This window comes from Perca fluviatilis, chromosome 21 (assembly GCF_010015445.1).
Source record: "Perca fluviatilis chromosome 21, GENO_Pfluv_1.0, whole genome shotgun sequence".
NCBI lineage: Eukaryota > Metazoa > Chordata > Actinopteri > Perciformes > Percidae > Perca > Perca fluviatilis.
The window spans coordinates 27,211,436-27,239,194 of NC_053132.1; the positions used below are offsets into that span (position 1 = coordinate 27,211,436).

The window sequence follows — 27,759 nt, forward strand, 5'->3', positions numbered from 1 at the left end:
GCCACTAGGGGGCGCTATGACTTTAAGTAAATATCGGTCTTTATTTGTCCTCAGGGTTGGACTTTTATGAATCCTGAAAAGTTTCGAGGTAATCGGACAACGTACACTCGACTTACACCCACTTCCTGTTTCGGCGGCGAAACGCACAAAATGGCCGCCACGCCCTATGACGAAAAGTTTTTCTTTGAACAACTTTTCATCTTTAATATCTTAAGATGGTACAGACCGAGTTTGAAGTTGATCGGATGAAATCTCTAGGAGGAGTTCGTTAAAGTACGACATGTGGAAATGGCCAAAATCGCACTAATTTCGAACTTTGAGATCAAAATGGCGGACTTCATGTTGGGTTTAGGGTATGGCTGTAATGACGTTTTTTGTACATCTTGACATGTTACATATGTGTACCAAGTTTCATGAGTCTACGTTAAACGCACTGCAGGGGCTCAATTTTCTTAACTTTCTAGGGGGCGCTAGCGAGCCATTTTTGTGCGCCTATTCCCGAAACCCTTAAAATACGTAAATTTTCACCAAGGCAATTCATTTGACGGGAAAAAGAAAGAAAGAAAGAATAGAAACAATAATTCCTTCAGTTTCAATAGGACCTTCACCGCTGTCGGCGCTCGGGCCCAAATAATTCCTTCAGTTTCAATAGGGCCTTCGCCGCTGTCGGCGCTCGGGCCCTAATTAAAGCTGCAAGCAGCGATGACGGGCCCTCGCTTCTTGCCCCGGGGTGTACTGGCAAATGCAACATCACATGTAGACCACACATTCTAAGTTTCATGTAAATCGGAATAACTTTTGCCAAGATACAACCGTTCATGTTTCGAAACCCACCTACAGGAAGTTGTTCCTCCATAACTTGCACATTCGTGTTAGCTATCAAAATTCTTTTAGTCATGAGGGTCCACCGAGTCTATATCCAAGTTTTCGTGCAGATTGGACTCTCGGCCTAGGAGGAGTTAGACCAACTATGTTTCCCATATATCGCAATGTGAATAATTAATAAAGGAAATTCTCACAGCGCCATCTAATGGCCGATTCACTCTGAATTTGGCATGGATGCTCATGCCCCTATTCGGAAAAACTGTGTCATGTTTGGTGTCAATCGGAATAAATCTTGGTAAGGTATGCAACTTCTTTTTTCGACAGCCCCCTACAGGAAGTTGGTCCTCTGTAACTTGCACATTGTGTTAGCTATCACAATTATTTTGATAACTTTTAGTCACGATAGTCCACCGAGTCCATATCCAAGTTTTTGTGCAGATTGGACTCATGGCCCAGGAGGAGTTAGACAAATTAGGTTTCCCATATATCGTGATGTGGCTAATTACAAAAAAATTCTAACAGCGCCATCTAATGGCCAATTCACTATAACTTTGGCATGGATGCTCATGCCCCTATGCGGAACATCTGTGTCATGTTTAGTGTCAATCGGAATAAATCTTGGTAAGATACGCAACTTCCTGTTTCGACAGCCCCCTACAGGAAGTTGGTGCTCTGTAACTTGCGCCTTGTGTTAGCTATCAAAAATCTTTTGATAACTTTCTGTCACGTGGGTCCACCGAGTCTATGTGTACATTTTTGTGCAGATGGGACTCACGCTCTAGGAGGAGTTAGGTTTCACATAAAGCAAATTTGCTAAATTAATAAAACAAATGACAATAGCGACATCTAAAGGCCGATTATCACCATATTTGGCACACAGCCTCAGTAGCACATGAGTTTTGTGTCCATTGGAATAGCCGTTGACAAGATACAACAGTTTCTGTTTCCACACCTACCTACAGGAAGTTGGTCCTCCTTAACTTGTGCACTGTGTTAGCTATCAATATTCTTTTGATAAGTTTTTTTCATGAAGGTCCTCCGTGTCTACTTGCAAGTTTTCGTGCCGATCAGACTCACGTCCCAGGAGTAATTAGACAAAGTAGGCATATATCAATATTTTGCTGATTAATAAAAAAAAAAATTAAAACAGTGCCATGTAATGGCCGATTGCCACCAACTTTGGCACAGATGCTAAACCGGCCATGAGGAACAACCTTGTCAAGTTTCGGGGCAATGCAAATAATTGTTGCCACGATAAGGCAACTTCCTGTTTAGACAGGAAGTTGCTATAACTTGCGCATTTTTTCAACTATCAAAATTCTCTGGATAACTTTTCGTCATGAGGGTCAATAGATACTACCTGCAAAGATTCAAGAAGATTGAAATCACGGCCTAGGAAGAGTTCGAAAGAATGTAAAACACCTGAAAAATGCATAATTAAAAATATCCGCCTTCCGGTTGGACGGAGCTAATGAAGGTAAATGGGAAATATGTCCGCAATTATTAGAGCAATATGTGTATTAAATCTGGTGATGATCGGAGCAACTATGTCCATGTTAAGGCCTTCTACGCCTTAGGGGGTGCTATGGAGCCCGCTTAGAGGTATGGCCCAAATCGCTGTAGAGTCATGCAAAGCTCCCAGGTGTTTATGTGTGCGCCAATTTTTGTGAGTTTTCGTATATATTGAGGGCGTCCAAAATGTGCCCAAGTGCTAAATCCAATTAGGGGGCGCTATAGAGCAACTGTACCACTCCCAAGCCTAAATGTGTATTCAGATGAAAGATTTTAATATTCTGCAAATGGCTGCAAAAGTTTGAGAGTTTTCGTGCATCCTAAAGTCCTCAAACATGTGTTCATAAAATGAAGATTTTTTCACGAAAACCAATATTTCAGAAATTTTAGAATTTTGTAATTTTTTCTAAAAATAGCACAATGGAGTTCAAGATCAAGACCTATGTTCCCTCAAAAGTTGGTATATTAACTTATTACTTTTGTCGTAATTAATGCGCACGTTAGGGGGCGCTATGGAGCCCCCTGGCAACGCCCGAGCCCAATTACTACAATACTTTGCAATTTTCACCAGTTGTGACGTGTGCAAATTTTTGTGAGTTTTCGTGCATACTAACCCCCTCAAAAATGCAACTAAGGACTCGGAAAAATAATAATAATCTGACGATAAACAATAGGTTCCTTCGCACTTTCAGTACAAGGCACCGTTGGGGCCTTGCACTTTCGTGCTCGGGCCCTAATAATTCCTTCAGTTTCAATAGGGCCTTCGCCGCTGTCGGCGCTTGAGCCCTAATAATTCCTTCAGTTTCAATAGGGCCTATTGAGCTGTCAGCGCTCGGGCCCTAATTACAGAGTTCTCCGTTGTTTGTCGCTGTGTGCTTGTGGTGGAAAATTATGTAAACAAAGTTGCCACCATAGTGTAGTAAATATTAATAACAGGATGCATTTGAACATTAAATATTTGATTATTATTCAAATATTAAAAAAAGAAAAAAGAAATTTGAATGGTATTAGAGGGAAAGATTGACAAGTCTACGGTGTTTCATCAATTATCTGGCACTGACAGCATCTGATAGAGTTCAAGATTATTCTCATCATTTAAAGGAGTTTGGCTACAGAAGTAAGATATTGGAGTTAGGTCTAAATGTTTTCTTCTTAAATTTGCCCAATTTTTACCTTCCTTTTTCACTTTTTTTTTTTTTTTTAACAATATTTTTAAACCACTCCCATTATTTGTAGTGGATAATATCCTTGTGATTTAACCTCACTGATTAAGATATCCTGTTACAAAATGAAATGCTTTTAATAAATTACTGTTGAATTTCCAGTGGATAATCCTAGGTTGTAGTTTACTTTCATTAGGCGAAATAGAAAGAGTAATAGCACAATAATCAGTGAGGGGAAAATGAAACGGTGGAGAATTCAACTAATTGCTTGTTATTAACCAAAAATCTAATCTAGAGCATTGAGTCCTCCCTGTGTTGTTACTCTATGTGTTACTATCAACAACATCAAGTGTTTTGGAAAAATCAGATGTTACAGGTTTTAAGTGAGTGAGGGAGTGTTAAACTGGGTAGGAAAAAACAATTTAACCCTTGGTTGCTCCTTGCAAAAAAAGAAATACTGCCTTGCGCTTCGTGCTATTCCTTAAACATCAAACATTTAACGATAATAGAGAAAAGACCATACATAACTTGAGAACGTTCACTAACAACACAGAATTAAAGCTGCAAGCAGCGATGACGGGCCCTCGCTTCTTGCCCCGGGGGGTACTGGCAAATGCAACATCACATGTAGACCACACATTCTAAGTTTCATGTAAATCGCAAAACTTTTGCCAAGATAGAACCGTTCATGTTTCCACACCCACCTACAGGAAGTTGTTCCTCCATAACTTGCGCATTGTGTTAGCTATCAAAATTCTTTTGATAACTTTTAGTCACGAGGGTCAACCGAGTCTATATCCAAGTTTTCGTGCAGATTGGACTCACGGCCCAGGAGGAGTTAGACAAAGTATGTTTCCCATATATCGCGATGAATAATTAATAAAAAAAATTCTAACAGCGCCATCTAATGGCCGATGCACTATAAATTTGGCGTGGATGCTCAAACCCCTATACGGAACAACTTTGTCATATTTGGTGTCAATCGGGAATAAATCTTGTTAAGATACGCAACTTCCTGTTTCGACAGCCCCCTACAGGAAGTTGGTCCTCTGTAACTTGCGCATTGTGTTAGCTATCAAAATTCTTTTGATATATTTTTGTCATGAGGGTCCACCGAGTCTACATGCACATTTTTGTGCAGATGGGACTCATGCTCTAGGAGGAGTTAAAAAAAGTAGGTTTCGCTCAAAGCAAATTAGCTAATTAATAAAAAAAAATTAAAACAGCGCCATCTAAAGGCCAATTGACAACATATTTGGCAAACAGCCTCATTGGCACATGAGGAACAACTTTCTTAAGTTTTGTGTCCATTGGAATAGCCGTTGGCAAGATATAACCTTTCCTGTTTCCACTCCCACCTACAGGAAGTTGGTCCTCCATAACTTGCGCATTGTTTTAGCTATCAATATTCTTTTGATAAATTTTTGTCACGAGGGTCCTCCGAGTGTATATGCAAGTTTTCTTGCCGATCGGACTCACGTCCCAGGAGTAGTTAGACAAAGTAGGCTTCCCATATGTCAATATTTTGATGATTAAATAAAAAAAATGAAAACAGCGCCATCTAATGGCCGATTGCAGCCAACTTTGGCACAGTTGCTAAACAAGCCAGGAGGAACATCCTTGTCAAGTTTCGGGGCAATCGGAATAATTGTTGTCAAGATGACGCAACTTCCTGTTTAGACAGTAAGTTGAAATTCTCTGGATAACTTTTCACTATTAGGGTCAACAGATACTTCCTGCAAAGATTCAAGAAGATTGAAATCACGGCCTAGGACGAGTTCGAAAGAATGTAAAACACCTGAAAAATGCATAATTAAAAATGGCCGCCTTCCGGTTGGGCGGAGCTAATGAATGTAAATGGGAAATATGTCTGCAATGATTAGAGCAATATGGGTATTAAATCTGGTGAAGATCGGAGCAACTATGTCCAAGTTAAGGCCTTCCGCATTAGGGGGCTATGGACGCCGCACAGGTATGGGCCAAATCGCTGTACAGTCCGCTCGCAAAGCTCCCAGGTGTTTATGTGGGCCCAATTTTTGTGAGTTTTCGTATATATTGAGGCCCGTCAAAAATTTGCCCAAGGGCTAAAACCAATTAGGGTCAAACAGTACGCCCGCACTTTGACCAGTCCATACCTTACTATAGGGGTGGCCTCATGAGTGGCCCTAGATGGTACCCATCAAATTTTGTAAAAATCGGATGAGCAGTTCACGAGGTATAAACTTTATGTACTTGTAGTGCCCCCTAGTGGCCAATGTTCATGAAATGTGTGGGGCACCTCCAGAGGGTCATGGCAAACAAGAATCTTAAGTTTTGCGTTAATAGCAATTATTTTGGTTGAGATATGGCAAAGTTGGTGTTTTCATACTTAGCTACACACATTTGTTTGTACGTAATATGTGCAATTTTTATCCTATAAAAATTTGTCAGGTCCGTCTAGAGATGCTACCTGCCAAGTTTCATGCAGATCGGTCGCACGGTCTAGGAGGAGTTCAGCAAAGTAGGTTTTCAATAAATCGCTATTTTTCACGCATAAAAGTCTAGGCGAATGTGCGATGTACGGCTTGGGAGTTATAGGGCCAAACGCGGGTTTTTCTGCAATAGCGCCACCTAGTGGTGCATATGAGTAATTATTTTGAATCTTTGCAATTTTCACCAGTTGTGACATGTTTGCAAATTGTTGTGAGTTTTCGTGCATGCTAACCCCCTCAAAAATGCGACGATGGACTCGGAAAAATAATCTGACGAAAAACAATAGGTTCCTTCGCACTTTCAGTGCAAGGCACCGTTGGGGCCTTGTACTTTTGTGCTCGGGCCCTAATTAAAGTAAAGAACCTTCCTGAACCTTGTTGAGTGGCGTCACAGTGGGCCCGTTAGGGTTGACTAATAGCTGGGTCAGATCAGTCTCCGATTTAAGCACCAGAGACTCGCTTGAATGTTGTGACTGATGAAAATCTTTGGTGAGTGTCTATGTGTGTGCGCACACGTGTCAGAGGCTGTATACCTTGTTGTACGCAATGCCAGTGAACTGCTGGATGAAGGCACACAGGGCTTCAGTTTCAGCCTCAGACTCTTTGCCTGGTGTCAACTTGGCTCTGTAGCTCTGGAAACCAAATACTGAGTTAACTTGACATAACAAACCTACAGTTACTGTAAACCTCAAGTTGTCCCCAAACTACATCATTAAATGCACATATTAATCTTTTAATTTCTGCTCTGTATTAAAACATCAAATCATATTGATCACACTTTTCTTATGATTCCACTCATGTTAGACTGTCTAAAACTATCTAATGCAATTAAAGTGTGAAATACATAAATGAACAGTTAATGTTTCCCTGATAATACCAGGCATCTCCACAGAAATAAGAAAAATCACAATCTTTGTACCTTTCAAAAATGTTTGGAACCTTGCACGTCATTAAACTGAAAACTGTGTGTGTATGAGCTCTTTTCTCTGACCTGCGTGTATGCTGCCACATAGGAGTGTGATCCATCAAACAGAAAGAGGTACTCCACAGGCCAATTCTGGGTCTGAAGCTGAGAGCACATTTCAAATGCCACACAGGCACCAAAGGAGTAGCCAGCGATTCGATAAGGCCCGTCTGGCTGAACCTGTCTGATACAGTTCACATAGTAGGCTGCCAGGGACTGGATGCTGTCCAGAGGAGCAGCTGGGGGAGAGGGGATGAACTAAGATGAGATTGGTTGGACACTGTTGGATCAGTTCAATGTAAACAGTCAAAGCTTTAAATCCTCGTATATTCATATATAAATATCTAAATAATAAACATTAGGCCAAAAAGGTGGTGGTTGGTTAGAACATCAGTAAACATTCCCAAATAAATAAGCAGATGATTCTGAGTGGAAAAAAAGAACTGAATAATTGTTAATATCATCATTATCATTATATAATCTGTAATGACCAGTCAAAGACTTGAGTCAAACCATCTGTTACTCGGTCTCAAATTGTAATATTCTGGACTTATCATTAGCAATTCAAGTTGTTCTGAAGACAAAGGGTGGCCTAGCCTTATTAGTGCAGTAATATGCTGGGTGTTATTTTCTTTTTTCCTAGCCTTGTATGAGCCTAATTGAGTGTGTTTGTTAACAAACAATACCTTTTGTGCACTGCAGGCCATAGCAAGGCATGCTAAGCTTGAAAGCGAGCGTCTTAAAGGCTGCAATGGAGCCCTCAATGGGATGGACCAAAAACAGTGGCCTCTCCTGGCTCTGAACCTTGTTGAGTGGCGTCACAGTGGGGCCGTTAGGGTTGACTAATAGCTGGGTCAGATCAGACTCCAACAAAGAGCGAACGGCATCTCTCTTAGCTGTAGCGTGGGGAGATTCTGGATAGTTGGAAGTAGCAAAGACAAGAAAAACTCATTCTTCCTATTCTGAGTGTATCTGCAGGTTTTATGAAGCCACATCTTACAAAGAACTTGATTTAGACTGATCTTTATCAATAAATCTCTTTTTTCTGCTGATTTAAGAGCAGCTCTTAATACCATTTGATCCGCCTGGCTTGCTACTGGCCAGCTCTCGCAGCTTGTTAATGGTGATCTGGCGAATCTCCCTCATGGTCATGACGATGTCGTAGTCGCGCTCCAGAGTTTGGCGAACCTCAACACCCATCAAGGAGTCCAGGCCCAGGTCAGCCAAGGAGGCATCAGCGTTCACGCTGTTCAAATCCCGCACACCTGAGGGTGAAGGGCACAGTGAAAGTTCTGCTAGCTTTGCCTGATTAAATTTAGCTCAAGAAATAAAAAAGAAAGCAGACAAAAAGAATGCCTCTCTCCATGAGTGATTTAAAACAAATGAATGATCTGGAACCTTTTCTTTTACCATAAGTTATTGTAATCTTCAAAAAAAACAGTGTTTTATAATTTCTACATAAGAACTTTGTAATGTGGTACTAAATATGGAAAAGAGACAGTGTTAAATTGGTACACTGTCAGTTCATTCCAATTAATGTAAGTGAGTAATGTTAGTGTAACTAAAATGGTCTTTTAGTCAGTAAACAGCAGGTCAACTGCAGTTGAAAAATTTAGGATTGGCAGGAAAGCATATAGCTCAACATGCTATTTTTGCAATACAAATGAGTAGTTAAGAATATTTACTTGCTTTTAAATTGAGCAGTTCTTAATTCCCCTGGAAATCAACAATTGCTTATAACTTGAACTTGACTCAAATATCCCTTTTCCCCCTCCCTTTACAAGTTAATTAGTACTATATTACATAGTTCTCTTCCAGAAAACTTTCAATAAAATTAAAATTGAGGTCAACTTGTGGCTTTAGAAATACATTGTTTTAGATACAACTAAGTGGTTTAATATAGATCCCAGAAAGGTAACACTTTTGTGCACATAAATAAGTAATTTAGTACTTTATTTAACCCTGATAACTCAATAGCAAATAAAACAAGGTCTAACACATATTAAAGGTCCTATGACATGCTGCTTTTTGGATGCTTTTATATAGGACTTAATGGTCCCCTAATACTGTATCTGAAGTCTCTTTCCCAAAATTCAGCCTTGGTGCAGAATAACAGCCACTAGAGCCAGTCCCACAATGACCTTTCCTTAGGACGTGCCATTTCTGTGTCTGTAGCTTTAAATGCTATTGGAGGAGGAGAGAGGTGGGGCAAGGTGGAGGGTGGGGGTGTGGCCTTGACTAGCTTGTGGCCACGGTTGTAGCTATATTTTCTCATGGGCGTGCCAAATTCTCTGGGCAGCTGTGGGCGGCGGGCAAAGCAGAGAAAGGGGAGGTAACCTTTCCCCTTATGACGACATAAAGGGAAGATTCCAGATTGGCCCATCTTTCATTTTCTCAAAAGGCAGAGCAGGATACACAGGGCTCGGTTTACACCTATCGCCATTTCTAAAAAACCTCATAAAGTGAAATTTTCATGCCATGGGACCTTTAAGAGTTCAGCCTTTTGAAGTTGACGTTGTACCCTTGCCGTAGATTCTGTGTGCTCTGTCAATCTCGATGCCATATTTTGTAAGAAGGGGATCCACTGATTTTGCAGGAACCCAACTGGGTCATCTTTTTCGCTGCCCTCTTTTAGTCCAGCGTACATGCGTACATTGTTGCGTCGTGATCTGTCCTCCATTTCGGCTAGCTTAAGCTCAAATTTCTTCTGGTCCTCAACACAGGCATTCACCGTGTTTCTCATCTGCCTATTGTCTCCCTGCGTCTTGTCCAGTTATTGCACCAGCTCCCGTACCGTAGCTTCCTGTCTTTCAAGCTCTGTCCTGATGTGTTGCAGTGAGGTATCAATTTCTGCTAACGCTTCCCTCACTGCGTTGTTTTTCCAAGAACTTGGCAATCATGCTTTCCATGTGTAGGTCCGCGCTAGCATCAGTAGCCGTGTTAGCTGCCGCCGCCGCCGCCGCCCTGTTGGTAACTCTGTGTCCAGGTAAACGGCAACAAGACCTGCTTTTATGCTCCTGCTGGCATTCCACTGAGTCACTGTGTTAACAAATAAAAACGATTGACGTCGAAGAAGAAGGAATAGACCTGGTTTTTCAATGAAAATACAGAGGTGGGTGAGGAGCTTTAAGTCCTGGGCAGCCATTGCGGTCGTCTGTCACGTGATCACCCAAGAAGCCAGTCATTTGAGTTTGTGGCAAAACCTTTCAGTGCTCGTTTTTCATTTTGTGACTTTTGATTGAATAAAGAACTATTTTTCAGTCTTATTTTTTTTTCTTTTCTTTAAAATAGTGTTAAAATCTCGTCTCGATCTTGTGAACCCAATCTCGTGTTTCGTCTCATGAGCTGGGTGTCGCTTTCACACCCTTACCGCCTTGTGTACATTTTGCCAGCAGAATCAAATATTCAGCAGACAATATTCTGGTCATATTCTCAAACTCAAACATATCTTAACCATGTCATATGATATGGTACACTTTAAGAACAAATATTACTGGGACCACTACAGAAAATTACAGATTAACATTTAATAATAAGGGATCACATTATAGACCCTACCACTGACCCTAATTTAGGACATAAAACATAAAAGATCTTTTTTTTTTTTTTTTTTTAATATAGGACCTTACCAAGAATGTGAGCTACAGCGTCCACTAAGTCTCTCTGGCTTCCTGCCTCGCTCTTTACTGCCGTCCTCTCTGCCAGTACAAAGCTAGACATCACTGGCTGCTGCTGGCATAGGAAGAGGTCGAGCACCTCCAGGCAGGATGTGATGCGCTGTGGTAGGGTACCACCAATCACTGCGTCATTGCCACCCATGGTCTCCAGCACCACGCCCACGTCGCCAATGGCACCCCACTGGACTGCCATTCCAGGTAAGCCATCGTAGCGGCGCTTTTCACACACACGCTCCATGGCTGAGTTGGCGTAACCATAGTTACTTTGGCCAGCATTGCCACGGCCGCAGCTGACTGAGGAGAAGGCCACGAAATGCCTGAGGTCTGGACACAACTTTCTTGTCACTCTGGAGAGGGGATGTAAGTGAGTGCATTAAGATCTGGAGAGAAGTGAATAGCAGTACTTAATTAAAGTTCCCTGATTTAAACAGATGGATTATTATGGGTGTCTTACTTGTCCAGGTTTATGGTTCCATCATATTTAGGTTTGTTAACATCAAGGAAGAGCTGAGGAGTCAGATTTTCCAACATGCCATCTTTCAACACCTGATGAGATAATGACATACGAAACATGCTTACAAAAGTTAAGATCAAAGTGGAATTACTGCAAATTTAAATGGAGAAGCAGTTAACTTAAGTATGGATTCGACAGTAGAGCATAAAATTAATAATAATCACAGTAAAGAACTAAGGTGTCAAATTACCGTACCATATCAGTAGCTTAACATTCTAATAATTCTATAAGGTGACATGAATGTGAATAGCAGATATATAAAAAAACACAAAGTTTATAGCCACGCTAGTGGCTCTGTGAGGCTGTTCATAGGTACAGTCATGGACTCACTACTTTGAGTGAATGAATGTCTGAACCAATTTTTTAATTATAGTTAAGACATTTCACTAAAGGCTTACAATGCCAATCTCATGTTGGCACTAGAGGTAAGGTCAGGGGATCACCAAAGTCATTATGTTTCATGAGGTTTTTCCGATGACCATGAATGAATGCACAAATAATGTCGATCTAATAGTTGCTGAGATATTTCAGTCAGTCACCAAAGTGGTGGGCCGACAGACACTGGCATCAATCCCCAAATTAGGGGGTGAGGGGGACAGATGATGAGGTGGCTTGGTATGTTACCATGGCCAGGTGGAAGACCCCACCCACTGGGCCCAATGTGCAGGCTTCAGCAAGGAGTCGCTCTGTTCCATCGAGCGTGCTGACATCATTGGTCGACACAAGCACCTCCACATCTTGACTCTGCCATTCACGCACTCGCTTTGCCTGGTAACCTAGCAACAATTACAAAGTAAAACTAGTTAGAGCAGCGCAAACAAAATTACTGTCACAGAGTACACAGTTTGTATCATTTATGATCCCAGAGCAAAGCTTCAGATTTGTAATTGTATTTTCTCCTATTGTATCAGTATAAAACAGTTACATCGACAATATGGTTTCGTTTGTGCATTTGGGGGTGACAAACCATTCAAATTAATGAGCACAGACCTTGTTAGAGATTGATCTTTACTCTGTCATATTTATGATTGTTTTTTTGCTTGGTACAATGCCGAAAAGTTGCTGTGTGGCGCTCTGCGTCTCAAATAAGTTCAAAAGAAATCCTGATCTCAAGTTTTAATACTTAAGATCAGGATCAAGATTGGCGTTTTCTTGATGCAGGTAAAAATTAAAAACTCGGTCTGATGCGGTGGGCTTTAAAATAACCTAAGAAGTGGCTTCACATCAAACAAAATATCGCTGCTGATATATTTTGTGATGTAAAACACCACTGATACCAGCAGGAACCTGTAATTCTTCATTTTGCTCTGCGAGTAGATTCCTGTGTGATATAGCACATCGCTGAATATAGGCTAACGTTAAGATCACTAACGTCGCTGCTACAGTCGAAACTGTAACAGTTAACGTTACATGGAATTTATCCATTTAACATGCTAAGACATACTATATCATAGCGTTAATGAACGTGGGATAAGAATAGACTGTTTGATGACCCTGGGATAACGTTACTGATAATACAGTCAGATTGAATCAGCTAACAGTTAAGGTTAGCTGTCGGTTACCTAAAGACTCAACCAATTAACAAAAACTTTCGGGAAACGACACCTCTGGCCATTCTGTTTAGGTCGTTTGACCAGTTACTTATAATGTACGGACAATCCGACCCAATGCTGCTTAGTTTTAGTCATGCATCTTGCTCTGTCAAGCGTCATTGAGTACTGAATGGGGAAAGACAAATTATTCTTTTACCCCATTTGAATTGAGCCATGATTTCCACATAATTTTGCAAGTCAAGAAAGTCTCAGTTTATGTTAAACTGTTGGAGTATAAGACGTAATTAGAAAGACTACACACTTCAAAGTCGCATGGATGACGTCTCGCTGAAGCTACGATGTCTGTGTGTATATATAACACGGGCATAGGATCTGCTGATAAAACTTCACTGGATAAAACCATAGACTGTTAATATTCTTTTTTACAGTCTATGAATAAAGGCGTGTCCTGGTTGACACGCTTCTTCAACATTGCGTGGAAGTCTGGGACATTACCAAAGGAGTGGCAGACCAGGGTGGTGGTTCCCCTTTTTAAAAAGGGGGACCTGAGGGTGTGTGCCAATTACAGGGGTATCACACTTCTCAGCCTCCCTGGTAAAGTCTACTCCAAGGTGCTCGAAAGGAGGGTTCGGCTGATAGTCGAACCTCAGATTGAAGAGGAACAATGCGGATTCCGTCCTGGTCGTGGAACAACGGACCAGCTCTTCACTCTCGCAAGGATCCTGGAGGGAGCCTGGGAGTACCAACCGGTCTACGTGTGTTTTGTGGATCTGGAAAAGGCATATGATCGGGTCCCCCGGAAGATACTGTGGGGGGTGCTGCGGGAGTATGGGGGGGGGGGGGTCTTTTCTCAGGGCCATCCAATCTCTGACACGACCAAAGCGCAGAGCTGTGTCCGGTCTCTCGGCAGTAAGCTCGTTTCGTTAGGTGAGGTGGTTTGGCGCCGCACGCGCGCGCTTTGTCACCAATCCGTTTTGTAATATTTATGGACAGGATATCAAGGCGTGACCGGGTGGGGAGGGGTTGCAGTTCGTTGGGTTGGGGATCTCATCCCCTGCTCTTTGCAGATGATGTGATCCTGATGGCATCATCGGCCTGTGACCTTCAGCACTCACTAGATCGGTTCGCAGCCGAGTGTGAAGCAGTTGGGATGAGCACCTCTAAATCTTAGGCCATGGTTCTCAGCAGGAAACCGATCGAGTGCCTACTCCAGGTAGGGAATGAGTCCTTACCCCAAGTGAAGTAGTTAAAGTACCTTGGGGTTTTGTTCGTGAGTGAGGGATAATGGAGCGGAGATTGGTCGGAGAATCGGTAGCCGGGTGCGGTATTACATTCAATTTATCGCACCGTTGTGACGAAAAGAGAGCTGAGCCAGAAGGCAAAGCTCTCGATCTACCGGTCAGTTTTCGTTCCTACCCTCACCTATGGTCATGAAGGCTGGGTCATGGCCGAAAGAACGAGATCCAGGGTACAAGCGGCCGTACTAACCCTGCTGGAGCTGCTCCCCCCGCGACCCGACACCGGATAAGCGGATGAAGATGGATGGATGGACATGGATGTTGAAATGACTGAAAAAGCTCATCCCTACTAGTAGCAGTGATGAATTAGTGAAGCTCAGTGCTTGTTTTAGGAGGAAATTAGCCAACTATGCGTCCTTTTGGGCTTAAAGCTGTTGCCATCTTTTAAATCCATCTCCAATATTTACCTGTTTTACCACGTCTCTGGTCATGCAACTGTTAAGGAAGATGTATATTTATAGGTCGGGGAGAATTAATCTATCTCTGTTAATCCAGTTTGTTTGGTGCGCGCCCGTTGTTTTTGCGTTTCATGTTTGGCAACTTGGGTGTCAAAATGGGTAGTTGACAGGCCACACATGCCAAAATAAAACAGACATACCGTCCCGGAATGAAAATTTTTGAAGGAGAAAATACTGGCAAAAAATCATTACTTTTAGTCGGGTGTTTAACTGTGCCCACATGCTGCAGCTTTGTATCATTGTCCCTTACCATTCCTAATGCCTGACCTGGAGGTCAGCACCAGTTTTATGGCACCTCTCTCTGTCAGCCACTGAGCAAGCTCTAGACCAAAGCCCCCAGTCCACCAGTGATGATGTACCAACCGGTCACGTGTGTTTTGTGGATCTGGAAAAGGCATATGATCGGGTCCCCCGGAAGATACTGTGGGGGTGCTGCGGGGAGTATGGGGTGAGGGGTCTCTTCTCAGGGCCATCCAATCTCTGTACGACCAAAGCGAGCTGTGTCCGGTCTCGGCAGTAAGTCGGACTCGTTTCAGGTGAGGGTTGGCCTCCGCCAGGGCTGCGCTTTGTCACCAATCCTGTTTGTAATATTTATGGACAGGATATCAAGGCGTAGTCGGGGGTGGGGAGGGGTTGCAGTTCGGTGGGTTGGGGATCTCATCCCTGCTCTTTGCAGATGATGTGATCCTGATGGCATCATCGGCCTGTGACCTTCAGCACTCACTAGATCGGTTACGCCGCGAGTGTGAAGCAGTTGGGATGAGCACCTCTAAATCTTAGGCCATGGTTCTCAGCAGGAAACCGATCGAGTGCCTACTCCAGGTAGGGAATGAGTCCTTACCCCAAGTGAAGTAGTTAAAGTACCTTGGGGTTTTGTTCGTAGTGAGGGGATAATGGAGCGGGAGAATGGTCGGAGAATCGGTAGGCGAGTGCGGTATTACATTCAATTTATCGCAACGTTTGACGAAAAGAGAGCTGAGCCAGAAGGCAAAGCTCTCGATCTACCGATCAGTTTTCGTTCCTACCCTCACCTATGGTCATGGGCAAGGCTGGGTCGGCGAAAGAACGAGATCCAGGGTTACAAGCGCCGTACCTAACCCTGCTGGAGCTGCTCCCCCGCGACCCGACACCGGATAAGCGGATGAAGATGGATGGATGGACATGGATGTTGAAATGACTGAAAAGCCCATCCCTACTAGTAGCAGTGATGAATTAGTGAAGCTCAGTGCTTGTTTTAGGAGGAAATTAGCCAACTATGCGTCCTTTTGGGCTTAAAGCTGTTGCCATCTTTTAAATCCATCTCCAATATTTACCTGTTTTACCACGTCTCTGGTCATGCAACTGTTAAGGAAGATGTATATTTATAGGTCGGGGAGAATTAATCTATCTCTGTTAATCCAGTTTGTTTGGTGCAGCCCGTTGTTTTGGCGTTTCATGTTTGGCAACTTGGGGTGTCAAAATGGGTAGTTGACAGGCCACACATGCCAAAATAAAAACAGACATACCGCGTCCCGGAATGAAAATTTTGAAGGAGAAAATACTGGCAAAAAATCATTACTTTTGGTCGGTGTTTAACTGTGGTAGCACCCGCCCGCAGCTTTGTATCATTGTCCCTTACCATTCCTAATGCCTGACCTGGAGGTCAGCACCAGTTTTATGGCACCTCTCTCTGTCAGCCACTGAGCAAGCTCTAGACCAAAGCCCCCCGTCCACCAGTGATGATGTACCAACCGTGCCGGTCGTGTGTTTGTGGATCTGGAAAAGGCATATGATCGGGTCCCCGGAAGATACTGTGGGGGTGCTGCGGGAGTATGGGGTGAGGGGTCTCTTCTCAGGGCCATCCAATCTCTGTACGACCAAAGCGAGAGCTGTGTCCGGTTCTCGGCAGTAAGTCGGACTCGTTTCAGGTGAGGGTTGGCCTCCGCCAGGGGCTGCGCTTTGTCACCAATCCTGTTTGTAATATTTATGGACAGGATATCAAGGCGTAGTCGGGTGGGGGAGGGGTTGCAGTTCGTTGGGTTGGGGATCTCATCCCTGCTCTTTGCAGATGATGTGATCCTGATGGCATCATCGGCCTGTGACCTTCAGCACTCACTAGGTCGGTTCGCAGCCGAGTGTGAAGCAGTTGGGATGAGCACCTCTAAATCTTAGGCCATGGTTCTCAGCAGGAAACCCGTCGAGTGCCTACTCCAGGTAGGGAATGAGTCCTTACCCCAAGTGAAGTAGTTAAAATTACCTGGGGTTTTGTTCGTGAGTGAGGGGATAATGGAGCGGAGATTGGTCGGAGAATCGGCGGACGTGCGGTACTACATTCAATTTGTAACGTTAGCGCGCGAAAAGAGAGCGAGCCAGAAGGCAAAGCTCTCGATCTACCGATCGGTTTCGTTCCTACCCTCACCTATGGTCATGAAGGCTGGGTCATGGCCGAAAGAACGAGATCCAGGGTACAAGCGGCCGTACTAACCCTGCTGGAGCTGCTCCCCCCGCGACCCGACACCGGATAAGCGGATGAAGATGGATGGATGGACATGGATGTTGAAATGACTGAAAAAGCCCATCCCTACTAGTAGCAGTGATGAATTAGTGAAGCTCAGTGCTTGTTTTAGGAGGAAATTAGCCAACTATGCGTCCTTTTGGGCTTAAAGCTGTTGCCATCTTTTAAATCCATCTCCAATATTTACCTGTTTTACCACGTCTCTGGTCATGCAACTGTTAAGGAAGATGTATATTTATAGGTCGGGGAGAATTAATCTATCTCTGTTAATCCAGTTTGTTTGGTGCAGCCCGTTGTTTTTGCGTTTCATGTTTGGCAACTTGGGTGTCAAAATGGGTAGTTGACAGGCCACACATGCCAAAATAAAAACAGACATACCGTCCCGGAATGAAAATTTTTGAAGGAGAAAATACTGGCAAAAAAATCATTACTTTTAGTCGGGTGTTTAACTGTGTAGCACATGCTGCAGCTTTGTATCATTGTCCCTTACCATTCCTAATGCCTGACCTGGAGGTCAGCACCAGTTTTATGGCACCTCTCTCTGTCAGCCACTGAGCAAGCTCTAGACCAAAGCCCCCCAGTCCACCAGTGATGATGTACCAACCGGTCTACGTGTGTTTTGTGGATCTGGAAAAGGCATATGATCGGGTCCCCCGGAAGATACTGTGGGGGGTGCTGCGGGAGTATGGGGTGAGGGGGTCTCTTCTCAGGGCCATCCAATCTCTGTACGACCAAAGCGAGAGCTGTGTCCGGTCTCTCGGCAGTAAGTCGGACTCGTTTCAGGTGAGGGTTGGCCTCCGCCAGGGCTGCGCTTTGTCACCAATCCTGTTTGTAATATTTATGGACAGGATATCAAGGCGTAGTCGGGGTGGGGAGGGGTTGCAGTTCGGTGGGTTGGGGATCTCATCCCTGCTCTTTGCAGATGATGTGATCCTGATGGCATCATCGGCCTGTGACCTTCAGCACTCACTAGATCGGTTCGCAGCCGAGTGTGAAGCAGTTGGGATGAGCACCTCTAAATCTTAGGCCATGGTTCTCAGCAGGAAACCGATCGAGTGCCTACTCCAGGTAGGGAATGAGTCCTTACCCCAAGTGAAGTAGTTAAAGTACCTTGGGGTTTTGTTCGTGAGTGAGGGGATAATGGAGCGGGAGATTGGTCGGAGAATCGGCGCAGCGGGTGCGGTACTACATTCAATTTATCGCACCGTTGTGACGAAAAGAGAGCTGAGCCAGAAGGCAAAGCTCTCGATCTACCGGTCAGTTTTCGTTCCTACCCTCACCTATGGTCATGAAGGCTGGGTCATGGCCGAAAGAACGAGATCCAGGGTACAAGCGGCCGTACTAACCCTGCTGGAGCTGCTCCCCCCGCGACCCGACACCGGATAAGCGGATGAAGATGGATGGATGGACATGGATGTTGAAATGACTGAAAAAGCCCATCCCTACTAGTAGCAGTGATGAATTAGTGAAGCTCAGTGCTTGTTTTAGGAGGAAATTAGCCAACTATGCGTCCTTTTGGGCTTAAAGCTGTTGCCATCTTTTAAATCCATCTCCAATATTTACCTGTTTTACCACGTCTCTGGTCATGCAACTGTTAAGGAAGATGTATATTTATAGGTCGGGGAGAATTAATCTATCTCTGTTAATCCAGTTTGTTTGGTGCAGCCCGTTGTTTTTGCGTTTCATGTTTGGCAACTTGGGTGTCAAAATGGGTAGTTGTCAGGCCACACATGCCAAAATAAAAACAGACATACCGTCCCGGAATGAACATTTTTGAAGGAGAAAATACTGGCAAAAAAATCATTACTTTTAGTCGGGTGTTTAACTGTGTAGCACATGCTGCAGCTTTGTATCATTGTCCCTTACCATTCCTAATGCCTGACCTGGAGGTCAGCACCAGTTTTATGGCACCTCTCTCTGTCAGCCACTGAGCAAGCTCTAGACCAAAGCCCCCCAGTCCACCAGTGATGATGTATGAGTAGGAGGGGAGACAGAAGGTGCGACAGATAGCCCGAAAAGACAAAGGGGAAGCAGTTTGAACTGCAGAACCCCTCTCCTCACAACGGACCTGTATGAAGAGAAGAACCAGTAAGAATATACATAGCATAGTGTAGTATTTTCCAGTTATGGTCACATGATAATTATGTTAACTTAATAAGAAACTGAGGTTGCAGGTAGTAACTGAAACATCTTCCAGGATTATTCCGTTTTCATTTTACCATGTTTTAATTAATTTTTTAACAGACACTTGAGTGATTACATCTTTCAGTGCTCTCTTTCTACTACATCATGACAGGTTGGTCTATTATTAACAATCTATAGTCCCCTAACACTAATAGCAAAGGCTGAGGAAGGTCAGATGTGAAACTGACCTGCAGGAGGACCTTGCCAATGTGCTTGCCCTGAGCCATGTATCTGAATGCTTCTTCCACTTGGTCCCTCTCAAACACTGTGGTCTTTAGAGGCTGAACTACACCTCCCATAATGCCTTCCTTCAGCAGCTTGGACACTTCCTCCCACTCCTGGTTGCCCTCTTCAAAGAGAGCATCCAGCAGAATGCCATGGAATGCCACATTCTTCAGGAACAGAGCCATACCTGGAGAGATCACAACAACATGATAACAATGGGCCTCATTCACCAACCGTTCTTACGAAGAAATGTGTTCTTAAACCCTTCTTATGAACTTTTTACGAAGATTCTGGCATTCACTAATGTTTTCTTAACTTGGATTTGTTCTTAGCTACAAACAAAATCTACGAACACTGAAAAGCACTCTTACGCACATTTGAGTGATGACAATTTGCTCCAAATGATTGCTTACTGCATTTTATTTAATTCTACAGTCGTTTACAATGATAGTATTGTACTGTAATGTATTTCTGATCATTTGTTGAAAAAAAAAAATCATATTATGCAAAAAAAAACACTAACACTGCAATTTACATCAGCAATTAAACTGATTAAATCCAGCGTTATTTGGTGATGATCGTAGTTATTTATGGGGGCCAAATGCGGTGGTAGAATGTAACAAAGTACAAATTCGTCCCTAACTGTACTTTAGTACATTTTTTACGGTATCTGTACTTTACTTAAGTAGACTCAATAGTGCATAGCCTACTTTTAACTTTTTCTTTGTTACATTTTGCAGCAATTATCCTTAAACTTTCTACTACAACTACTACAATGTTCCGTTACATTTTCTGATCAGTTTCCCCCTGCTAAAACCTCTTCCTGACCGCTCCCCCGTTTGTCTCACCAGTAAAGTTTGGTTGCCATATATACTGTATATATGGGGCACCGGTGATCCAAGCCGCTCCGGTGCTCCAGAGCCCGGCGGCGCAGCGCCGACCCTCGGTAATACAGGCGCCCCGGTAAAGTGAAAATGAAAACGTTTGTTGTTTTTATTATTCCCGTTTTTAAATCAAAGTTGCTATATCTATTTCTCTCCACAGCGTCGTTTACTCCTCTGCCAGGCTGCGTAAGACGCGTTCATATCTTATTTATTTGGCTGGACCTCTTCACATCCCCCCATTTGCGCTGCTTCACACACTTTATTTGCTTACTTGCATGGTTAAAGAAAATAAAATACATCCATGAATAAAACAAACCGCATTCCGATTCTAACAACACATTTCCGTTTTATGCTGGTTAGGATAGGAACTTTTTTTAAAAGCCAGGCTTTGTTTGCGGTAGTGGACACCTTCTACTTTTACTAAAGTAAATATGTCTCTGGTTATTTGTACTTTTAAGTACTGAGATTCAGTACTTCCTCCACCGCGGCTCCGACAATCTCCGAAAACCAGTCTCCCAGGAGGTGCACAGGAAGTGTCATGTCCTTATATGGGAATTTGCGGGGCGTTTTCTTATGCTAATTAGGAACAACTGGCACGCGCTTTCAGTTACGAAGACGTGGGATTCATCAATCCTAAGAACACAGATGCGAACAATTCTGCTGTTTAAGAACACTTCATGAATCCGACGTAGACTTCTCTTAGGAACCTTCTTAAGAACATATTTAAGAGAAAACTTAGGAAGATATTGGTGAATGAGGCCCATTGTTCAGTGCTGACCATGAACCCGACCTTGGACAATCTGCAGCAGTCATTTGCAACATAAAATGTGTCTTGGTATGAAATTAACTAGTAGCTTTTCAGATTATAGTGAGCACAATGAAACAAGCGCACTTTCAAGGCACATTTTAACTATAGTTCTCATAAATCGACCAGAGTTTAGAATGCCAACACAAAGAAAGCAGAAGGTTAGGGACATCCGGCAGAAAATGAGGGACATCCGGCGGAACCTTCTGCGGCTAGTAGACTAATAACAATCCTAATTACACCCTAGCCCTCCTTCCCTTCCTCTAAGTGGCTGTGCCACTTGTCAGATCCCCATTGCAAATAAGAACCTGTTCTTAATAATTTGCCTGAAAAAATAAAGGGGAAATAAAATAAGTTTGTTCAGACTAACAGTCTACTCTGTGATTTCCAAGTGGATTTATAAAGGTTGCGATGGAGACTGAAAATAATATACTCTGACATAGAGCCCAACCGATATATCGCTGGGCCGATATTATCGATATTAGGCATTTTCCAAACTATCGGTATCATTTATAATGGCCGATAAATGACGGATGGAACACCCTTCAACCAGTGTTGGCGTTGCATACTTTGTCCACCAGAGGGCACTCTACAGCGTCCCTGTTGGCAACACTCGTGTTTAACCCTTTAAGTTTCATATCTTAAGTTTGTATTTTTATAAATTGTATCTATAAGAACTTTAACATATTTTGATGTTCGTCTGTTCTGGAATATCGGACTTTTAAATCACCAAATGTTTGTATTGATATCGGCCTTAAAAATCCTTTATCAGTCGGGCTCTACTGACATTTTATACTGAATCTTAAAATATGTGTATCATGTCTGTGTGTTCAGATTTGACTGAGTTGAGTTATGACTCAGTCATAGGTCAGTAGCTGGATTGCTGCTGCTGCAAGCCACGGCTAAATTCGTTAATTTACTGCTGCTATAAGTTGCTTTAGTGGACAAAAAACATCTGTTAACTTCTCACATTTAGCTGCACCAGCCTCATGGTCTTTTCTCTTTTTTTACCTTAATATTTCTGCACCTCCTTTCTCTTCTTACTGGTTTTCTCATTGTTTTGGCAGTGGTTTTAACGTAGGCTATGCTTGATATTTCAATCATCACCCCTGAACTGTCTTTGCCCATCCACCTAGGGAGGGGCCGCTACCGCTCGCCACCTAAACTACAGTATGATGTGGGTTATGATTAATTATCCAGCCCCTCCCCCCACACACACAAAGTGGGCCAGCCCATCTATTTTGTAGGCTAGTGTGATATGCCAGTGTTGCCGCATTTCTTCCTTTTTTCCAGCGGCCCAAATCGGTTCTTCTGGCATTCGCCAGAACTGCCAGATTGCCAGTCTGCCTATGATGGGCTGTATGTTACAGCCGCTGCTGCTCCAACTGTTGACCATGTTGATAAGCAGGCCAAACTACAATAACTATAAACCTCCCCTTTTATTATTAATACTGGCATGCACTTGCTCTTTCACCGCAAGCAGTATCTTTGCCTCACGTCTCTCTCACCAGGCCTCCCCTTCCACTCTTCCTCCAGTTTAAAAACCTCTGGTCTAGAGCACAGAATAACTTAGCCAAAAAACTGCTGTTACCAGAAACACTAAAGACGGGACCAGAATTAATTGATAGAATATGAAAGTGGCTGTACTAACTAAAACAAGTTTATTAAGTTAATTATGTTAAGTTACTCTTAATATCACCCATTTAAATAACTGCCAATGATCACAATGAGCAAATGTTATGAGAAATTGAAATAACAGCAATATTTCATCCAGAAACTTTTCTGCTATTCCTTTTATTAAAAGGAGGTACATGTAGGATTTTTCTTCTGATATTTGGAGGAAGCTGTATTCACTTATATTTGTAATTGTACTTTTATATATTTGTAAGGTTATTTCTAAAATTAAAAGAGTAAGTGACACTTGCACTGTTACTATAAGAATGAGTGTGTGTGACCTACTGACCCAGTGGAGAGTTGTTGGATAGGTCATATTTGCCAATCTCCAGGAATCGTCCATGTCTGGCTAGGCAGCGAATACTAGCCTGCAGTTTTTCCTCAGCCAGAGAATTCAGCACCACATCCACACCTGAAAAAGAAACACAAACACAAACACACACACACACACACACACACACACACGTTTTACTAAGCTTAAAAACACTGTAAAGCTGTTGTTTGTCAGGGGTGGCTTTCATTTTAGAAATCCTACAGAGACAATTTGTTGACATTGGTATGTCGACTACAATTCCTTAATACAGAAAGAGGTGTCTGACCTTTGCCCTCTGTGTGGAGCAGGATGTGCTGTTCAAAAGAGGTGTCTCTGGAGTTAGCAAAGGACTCTGCTGAGAGCTGAGGGAACCTCTCCAGCAGGTAGGCCCGCTTCTCAGTTGAGCCTAGTGATACCACACACAAAAAGGTTAGGGCTAAAAAGAGTTTTTTTATGAGATACCATCTCATAATTATAATTATGACTTAGTAACTCATAATGCACTAATCTCACAATAATTTCTACATGAATCATAATATGAGAAGGAAAAAAAAACTTTTCTATTATGAGAAGAAAAAAAAACTTCCACTGGTGGTGGATTTTGGTGCAATTTTCAATTTTCAATGTCAATAAGAAATCATATCAGAGCTCATTTTCTGTCAAAATGACAATCACAGAGTGTTATGTGAGTGTTAAATACTTACCGACTGTAGTGAAGACTTTACATTTCTTGCTGAGTGCTATGGCGATGGCAGCCTGTCCGACACCCCCTGACCCTGAGTGGATGAGAACAGTCTCTCTGGGACGGAGCCTCCCACGCACCACCAGAGAGTAGTAGGCTGTGGCGTAGACCACTGGCACTGATGCTGCCTGCTCCAGTGTCCTGTGTAAACACAAGTGCAACAGAATAATTATTTGTTATTATATAGTATGATGTAACTACAATGTATGCTGTTGTCAGAGCACCCATTTAGAAACTTAATTTTATAATAAGAGCACAAAGAGGAGAGTACCTTGTTTACACCATGATGATCATAAATACACTTCAGATTTCAACAATTATCTAATAGGATTTCAGATGTTAAAGTCCCATCTACCTTCTCCTCAGACAGAATGCTTCTACAGAGCAGCTACTGTAGACAGGTACTGGACAACAATTCCAAATCAGATCTCAGGCTCATACTGCTACTTGCAGTCTGTAGTGTGACTACACTGACTGTACACTGTTCACTGTTTCGTGTTTGTAACACACACAATTTAAATGTGACACTGACCAGCTGGAGGGAACATCCCAGAGGAACCGTTTGTCAGCATCAACACTTGTTGCCAGGCCTCTGGCAGGCAGCAGCCCCATCACACGCTGACCACTGGTGTCACAACCAGAAAATTCCATACCCAACATGCACTGCTGAAGAGCTAGGTCACCTACAAGATATATGATCAACAGGAGAAGTAAGTTGTCTAATTGTGGGTGCTTGATGTACAATTGGTCCGCTGTTGACATTTTGTTTAGTATAACAATAGTAACCTACAAGATGCTGGGGTTACTATTGTTATAAAAACAAACAACAAATTGAATGCATGATATCTTGCGTCTTCTACACTGTACCTGGAATAGCATCTGGTGGCAATTTTCCAGTGGCCAGCATTATATCTCTGAAGTTGAGTGAACTGTAGTAGACATGACACAGTTGCACGTTGAGGTTGCTGGTCACAAAGTGGCAGAGTGGGGAGGCAATCCAGCGCAGAGAAGAGAGGTCACCTCGAGTCAACACATTAACGTAGGCCTGCTCTGTCAATTCTTCATTTAGATCTGACAACCACAAAATACAGACAAATGCTTCAATGGAACTATATGCCATGGGCATATCAAACATTCTGAATGGGAGTTATATGCATTAAACTGATCTGGATGAATTCCATCTGTCAAATCAAACAGTTTTGTTTTGACTAATTATGGTTTAAGTGGCATTGTTACTACCAACACTTTCTAAAATCTCCACCAAATCTCAGGGAGAAACCAGTTAGAGTTTTTGAATTACAGTTAAAATAGTGTTATTTTAACATGTCTTTGAGGGATGTCAAAGATCACAGCGTCTAACAGAATAAAATATATACATGAATCTTTGTCTATAATCAAAGAAATGCATTTCTTAACATTTAGATTGTCAATGGTCTGACAACTGCCACGATTTATTTTACAATGCATTAGGCTATACAGTAGTATATGTGCAGCCAAAGCTGCAACAATTACTGTATGCCCCATGCAGCGTGACAATTGTATGTACAACTAGTGTTGAGCGGACATAGGGATGTGACAACCTAAAATGTTAATATGAAGAAAAAAATTCCAAAATAAAAACACAGCTGCTATCCCGCCACTAACACTCCTAAAATAGTAATTGGTTGTCACCAAACACAAAAAAGGCAGGACATTTTTTTTCCTTGACCGGTTTTCTGTTGTAGTTTGACAGGTGAACTATGCTTCTTCCCCTCAAAAGTTGAATTATTTCAAAACTTTTTTTCATGTCTTGCTTCATAAAAAATAAAGTGGTTTTCCACCACTGTTGTACTATTACGACAATACATCTGTAATCAAAATAACTCAAATATAATAGTTGTGGTGGACAACAATATCAGAACCATAACAATCTAACTAGAACCAGAATAAGTGTCAATTTAATATTTTGGTACCCTGAGTGATGAGCTGGTGCCTGAAGACACCCCAGTGTCCGTCTCTGAACACGTTCATAACCAGATCCCCTTCCAGCACCGGCTGGAGGCTCGGTGTTGCTGAAGACTCGTTTAGATTGGACACAAAAGCACAGCTGGTAACATAAAAAGGGAACACAGTACAAAAACCATCACAATGACCCAATACAACATGGAAAAATAGGGTAGACAATACCTACATACAAGAAGCTTACAAAATGAATTGTGGTAAGAATTATGTGATGTCTGTGATGTTTAATACATAAGTATACACTAGCATTTACTTCTCAAAGCTGCATTCCTAATAATTATCACAGGCGAAGTTGGGGCTAAAGTTTTACCAGTTTAACCTTCTCTCTCCCTGCTTCCTAGTTCTAATAATACATGTGAGAAATGTAGTTATACTACACATGTAGTGTTCTTTTAAGATATTTTTGTGGGCTTTGGTGGGGACGACGGGACAACATGCAGCAAAGGGCAGAGAATCCAAGTCGAACCAGGGCCGCTGCGGTAAGGCCTAGTATATAGGGCGCACGCTCTACTTGATTATCAAGAAAAATGCACCAAATGAAAAATGTCTCTACAATTGATAAAGTATGGTCATATCATTGTTACAAGGGTAGCGTTTAATACATTCGTGGGGTAGCGTAATTCAGAGGAGCAGGCATTAGTGAAAGCGAGAATGGCAGTTGCAAAAGTGAGTTACATCAGTGTGAGTGGTGAAGCAAGCGTGTAGAGCGACCGGTGAGAGGTGTTGGAGTGTAGCAGCTGTGTAAGGCAAAAGCGAGAGGAAAAAGAGATAGCAAGACTATGTTAAGTGAGTTAACAGTGAACAATAAAAACACCAAGGGCCCTATTTTAATGATCTGAAACGCAAGTATCAAACATGAAATGCAAGTAGCTTTGCGGGCGGATCTCGGGCGCTGTTGCTATTATACCGGCGGGATAAATGAGTCTTGCGCCGACGCAAATCTAAAATGGGTTGGTCTGAAGTAGCTAGGTGTGGTTTGGGCATAACATGCAATAAACCAATCAGAGTGTCATCTCACATTCCCTTTAAGAGCAGGCGCGCTTGTTCCATGGCGGATTGCTATTATGACGGTGGATCTGCCTGGCGCACGCCAGCGGGAGCTGTCCGGGATGCAGCAAAGTAATAAATGCCCGTCTTGGCCGGGTGGCGATGTTGCTGCGACCTCTCGGGTGCATCTCCTCAAGTCTGGAGAGGATTGCTGCAGCCATGGAGCGTGGGCCTCCAAACACACCACCTGCTCCTGTTGTGCCCCTTCCTCCTCCCCCCCAGTCCATCTCCGTCCACCCGCTCCACCAGGAGTGCATCGTGCATTGCCACTCCCGGATCAGATCCCGCTGGAGTGTCCAATCCCGTCCTAGTTCAACATCACGTCTCCTTAAGTCCTCTAATAATTCCTCATTTATGTCATCAACACATCCATGATTCATGGAAATGTTGTGTAAAACACAACAAGCCACAAAGAATGCTGCGACTTTTTGACGACTGTACTGTAAAGTGCCTCCTGACCTATCCGAACACCTGAAGCACATTTTCAGTATTATTTTTCCTTGTAATTATGTATGGTTTGCAAAAATGGGAACTGCTGCGTCTGTGTAGATGAGAGAAGAAAAGTGTATGCGCGTTGTGCACACGCTACATTATGGCCAAGCATGCGCCCCTAAAATAGAATCTGAGTAACGCGCCACTGACTTTACACTAGCGCCACTGACTCTAAACCAGGTTTTTCTGGTCTGTGGCGGAATTGTTTTCTGAAACTGCAAAATAGCAACTGGGAACGTTTGCGCCTGAACACGTCTCCTCTTTTCACTGAACCACCCCCGGGAGCGCAAATACATTCCCTAATTTACCGAAGTGTCTGTGTAGGTAAAAGTCCTTTGTGCGTCGGGTGCAAAATAGGAATAGGGCCCCAAGCCTCTTAAGTGTCGGTGGCTTCATCTGTTGTTAATACTGTCGGTAAAGGCAAGGGTGTTAGAACGTGGAGACTACAGTACACACAGAGACT

The 27,759-nt window shown here is 42.9% G+C and overlaps 1 protein-coding gene across 1 annotated transcript in view; it reads right to left on the reverse strand.

Moving 5' to 3' along the window:
• fasn (fatty acid synthase) overlaps positions 1 to 27,759 on the reverse strand; it is a 109,962-nt gene that overhangs the window by 7,189 nt on the left and 75,014 nt on the right. Inside the window, exons 26-40 of the mRNA XM_039788300.1 lie at positions 25,709 to 25,842; positions 24,624 to 24,827; positions 24,289 to 24,439; positions 23,719 to 23,897; positions 23,301 to 23,420; positions 22,991 to 23,113; positions 19,302 to 19,525; positions 18,796 to 18,997; positions 11,751 to 11,902; positions 11,067 to 11,158; positions 10,565 to 10,959; positions 8,009 to 8,200; positions 7,622 to 7,849; positions 6,963 to 7,174; positions 6,505 to 6,603 (exon numbers count right to left, since the gene is read on the reverse strand). Of these exons, the coding sequence (XP_039644234.1) occupies positions 6,505 to 6,603; positions 6,963 to 7,174; positions 7,622 to 7,849; positions 8,009 to 8,200; positions 10,565 to 10,959; positions 11,067 to 11,158; positions 11,751 to 11,902; positions 18,796 to 18,997; positions 19,302 to 19,525; positions 22,991 to 23,113; positions 23,301 to 23,420; positions 23,719 to 23,897; positions 24,289 to 24,439; positions 24,624 to 24,827; positions 25,709 to 25,842 (2,707 nt within the window). The remainder of the gene's footprint in view (positions 1 to 6,504; positions 6,604 to 6,962; positions 7,175 to 7,621; positions 7,850 to 8,008; positions 8,201 to 10,564; positions 10,960 to 11,066; positions 11,159 to 11,750; positions 11,903 to 18,795; positions 18,998 to 19,301; positions 19,526 to 22,990; positions 23,114 to 23,300; positions 23,421 to 23,718; positions 23,898 to 24,288; positions 24,440 to 24,623; positions 24,828 to 25,708; positions 25,843 to 27,759) is intronic.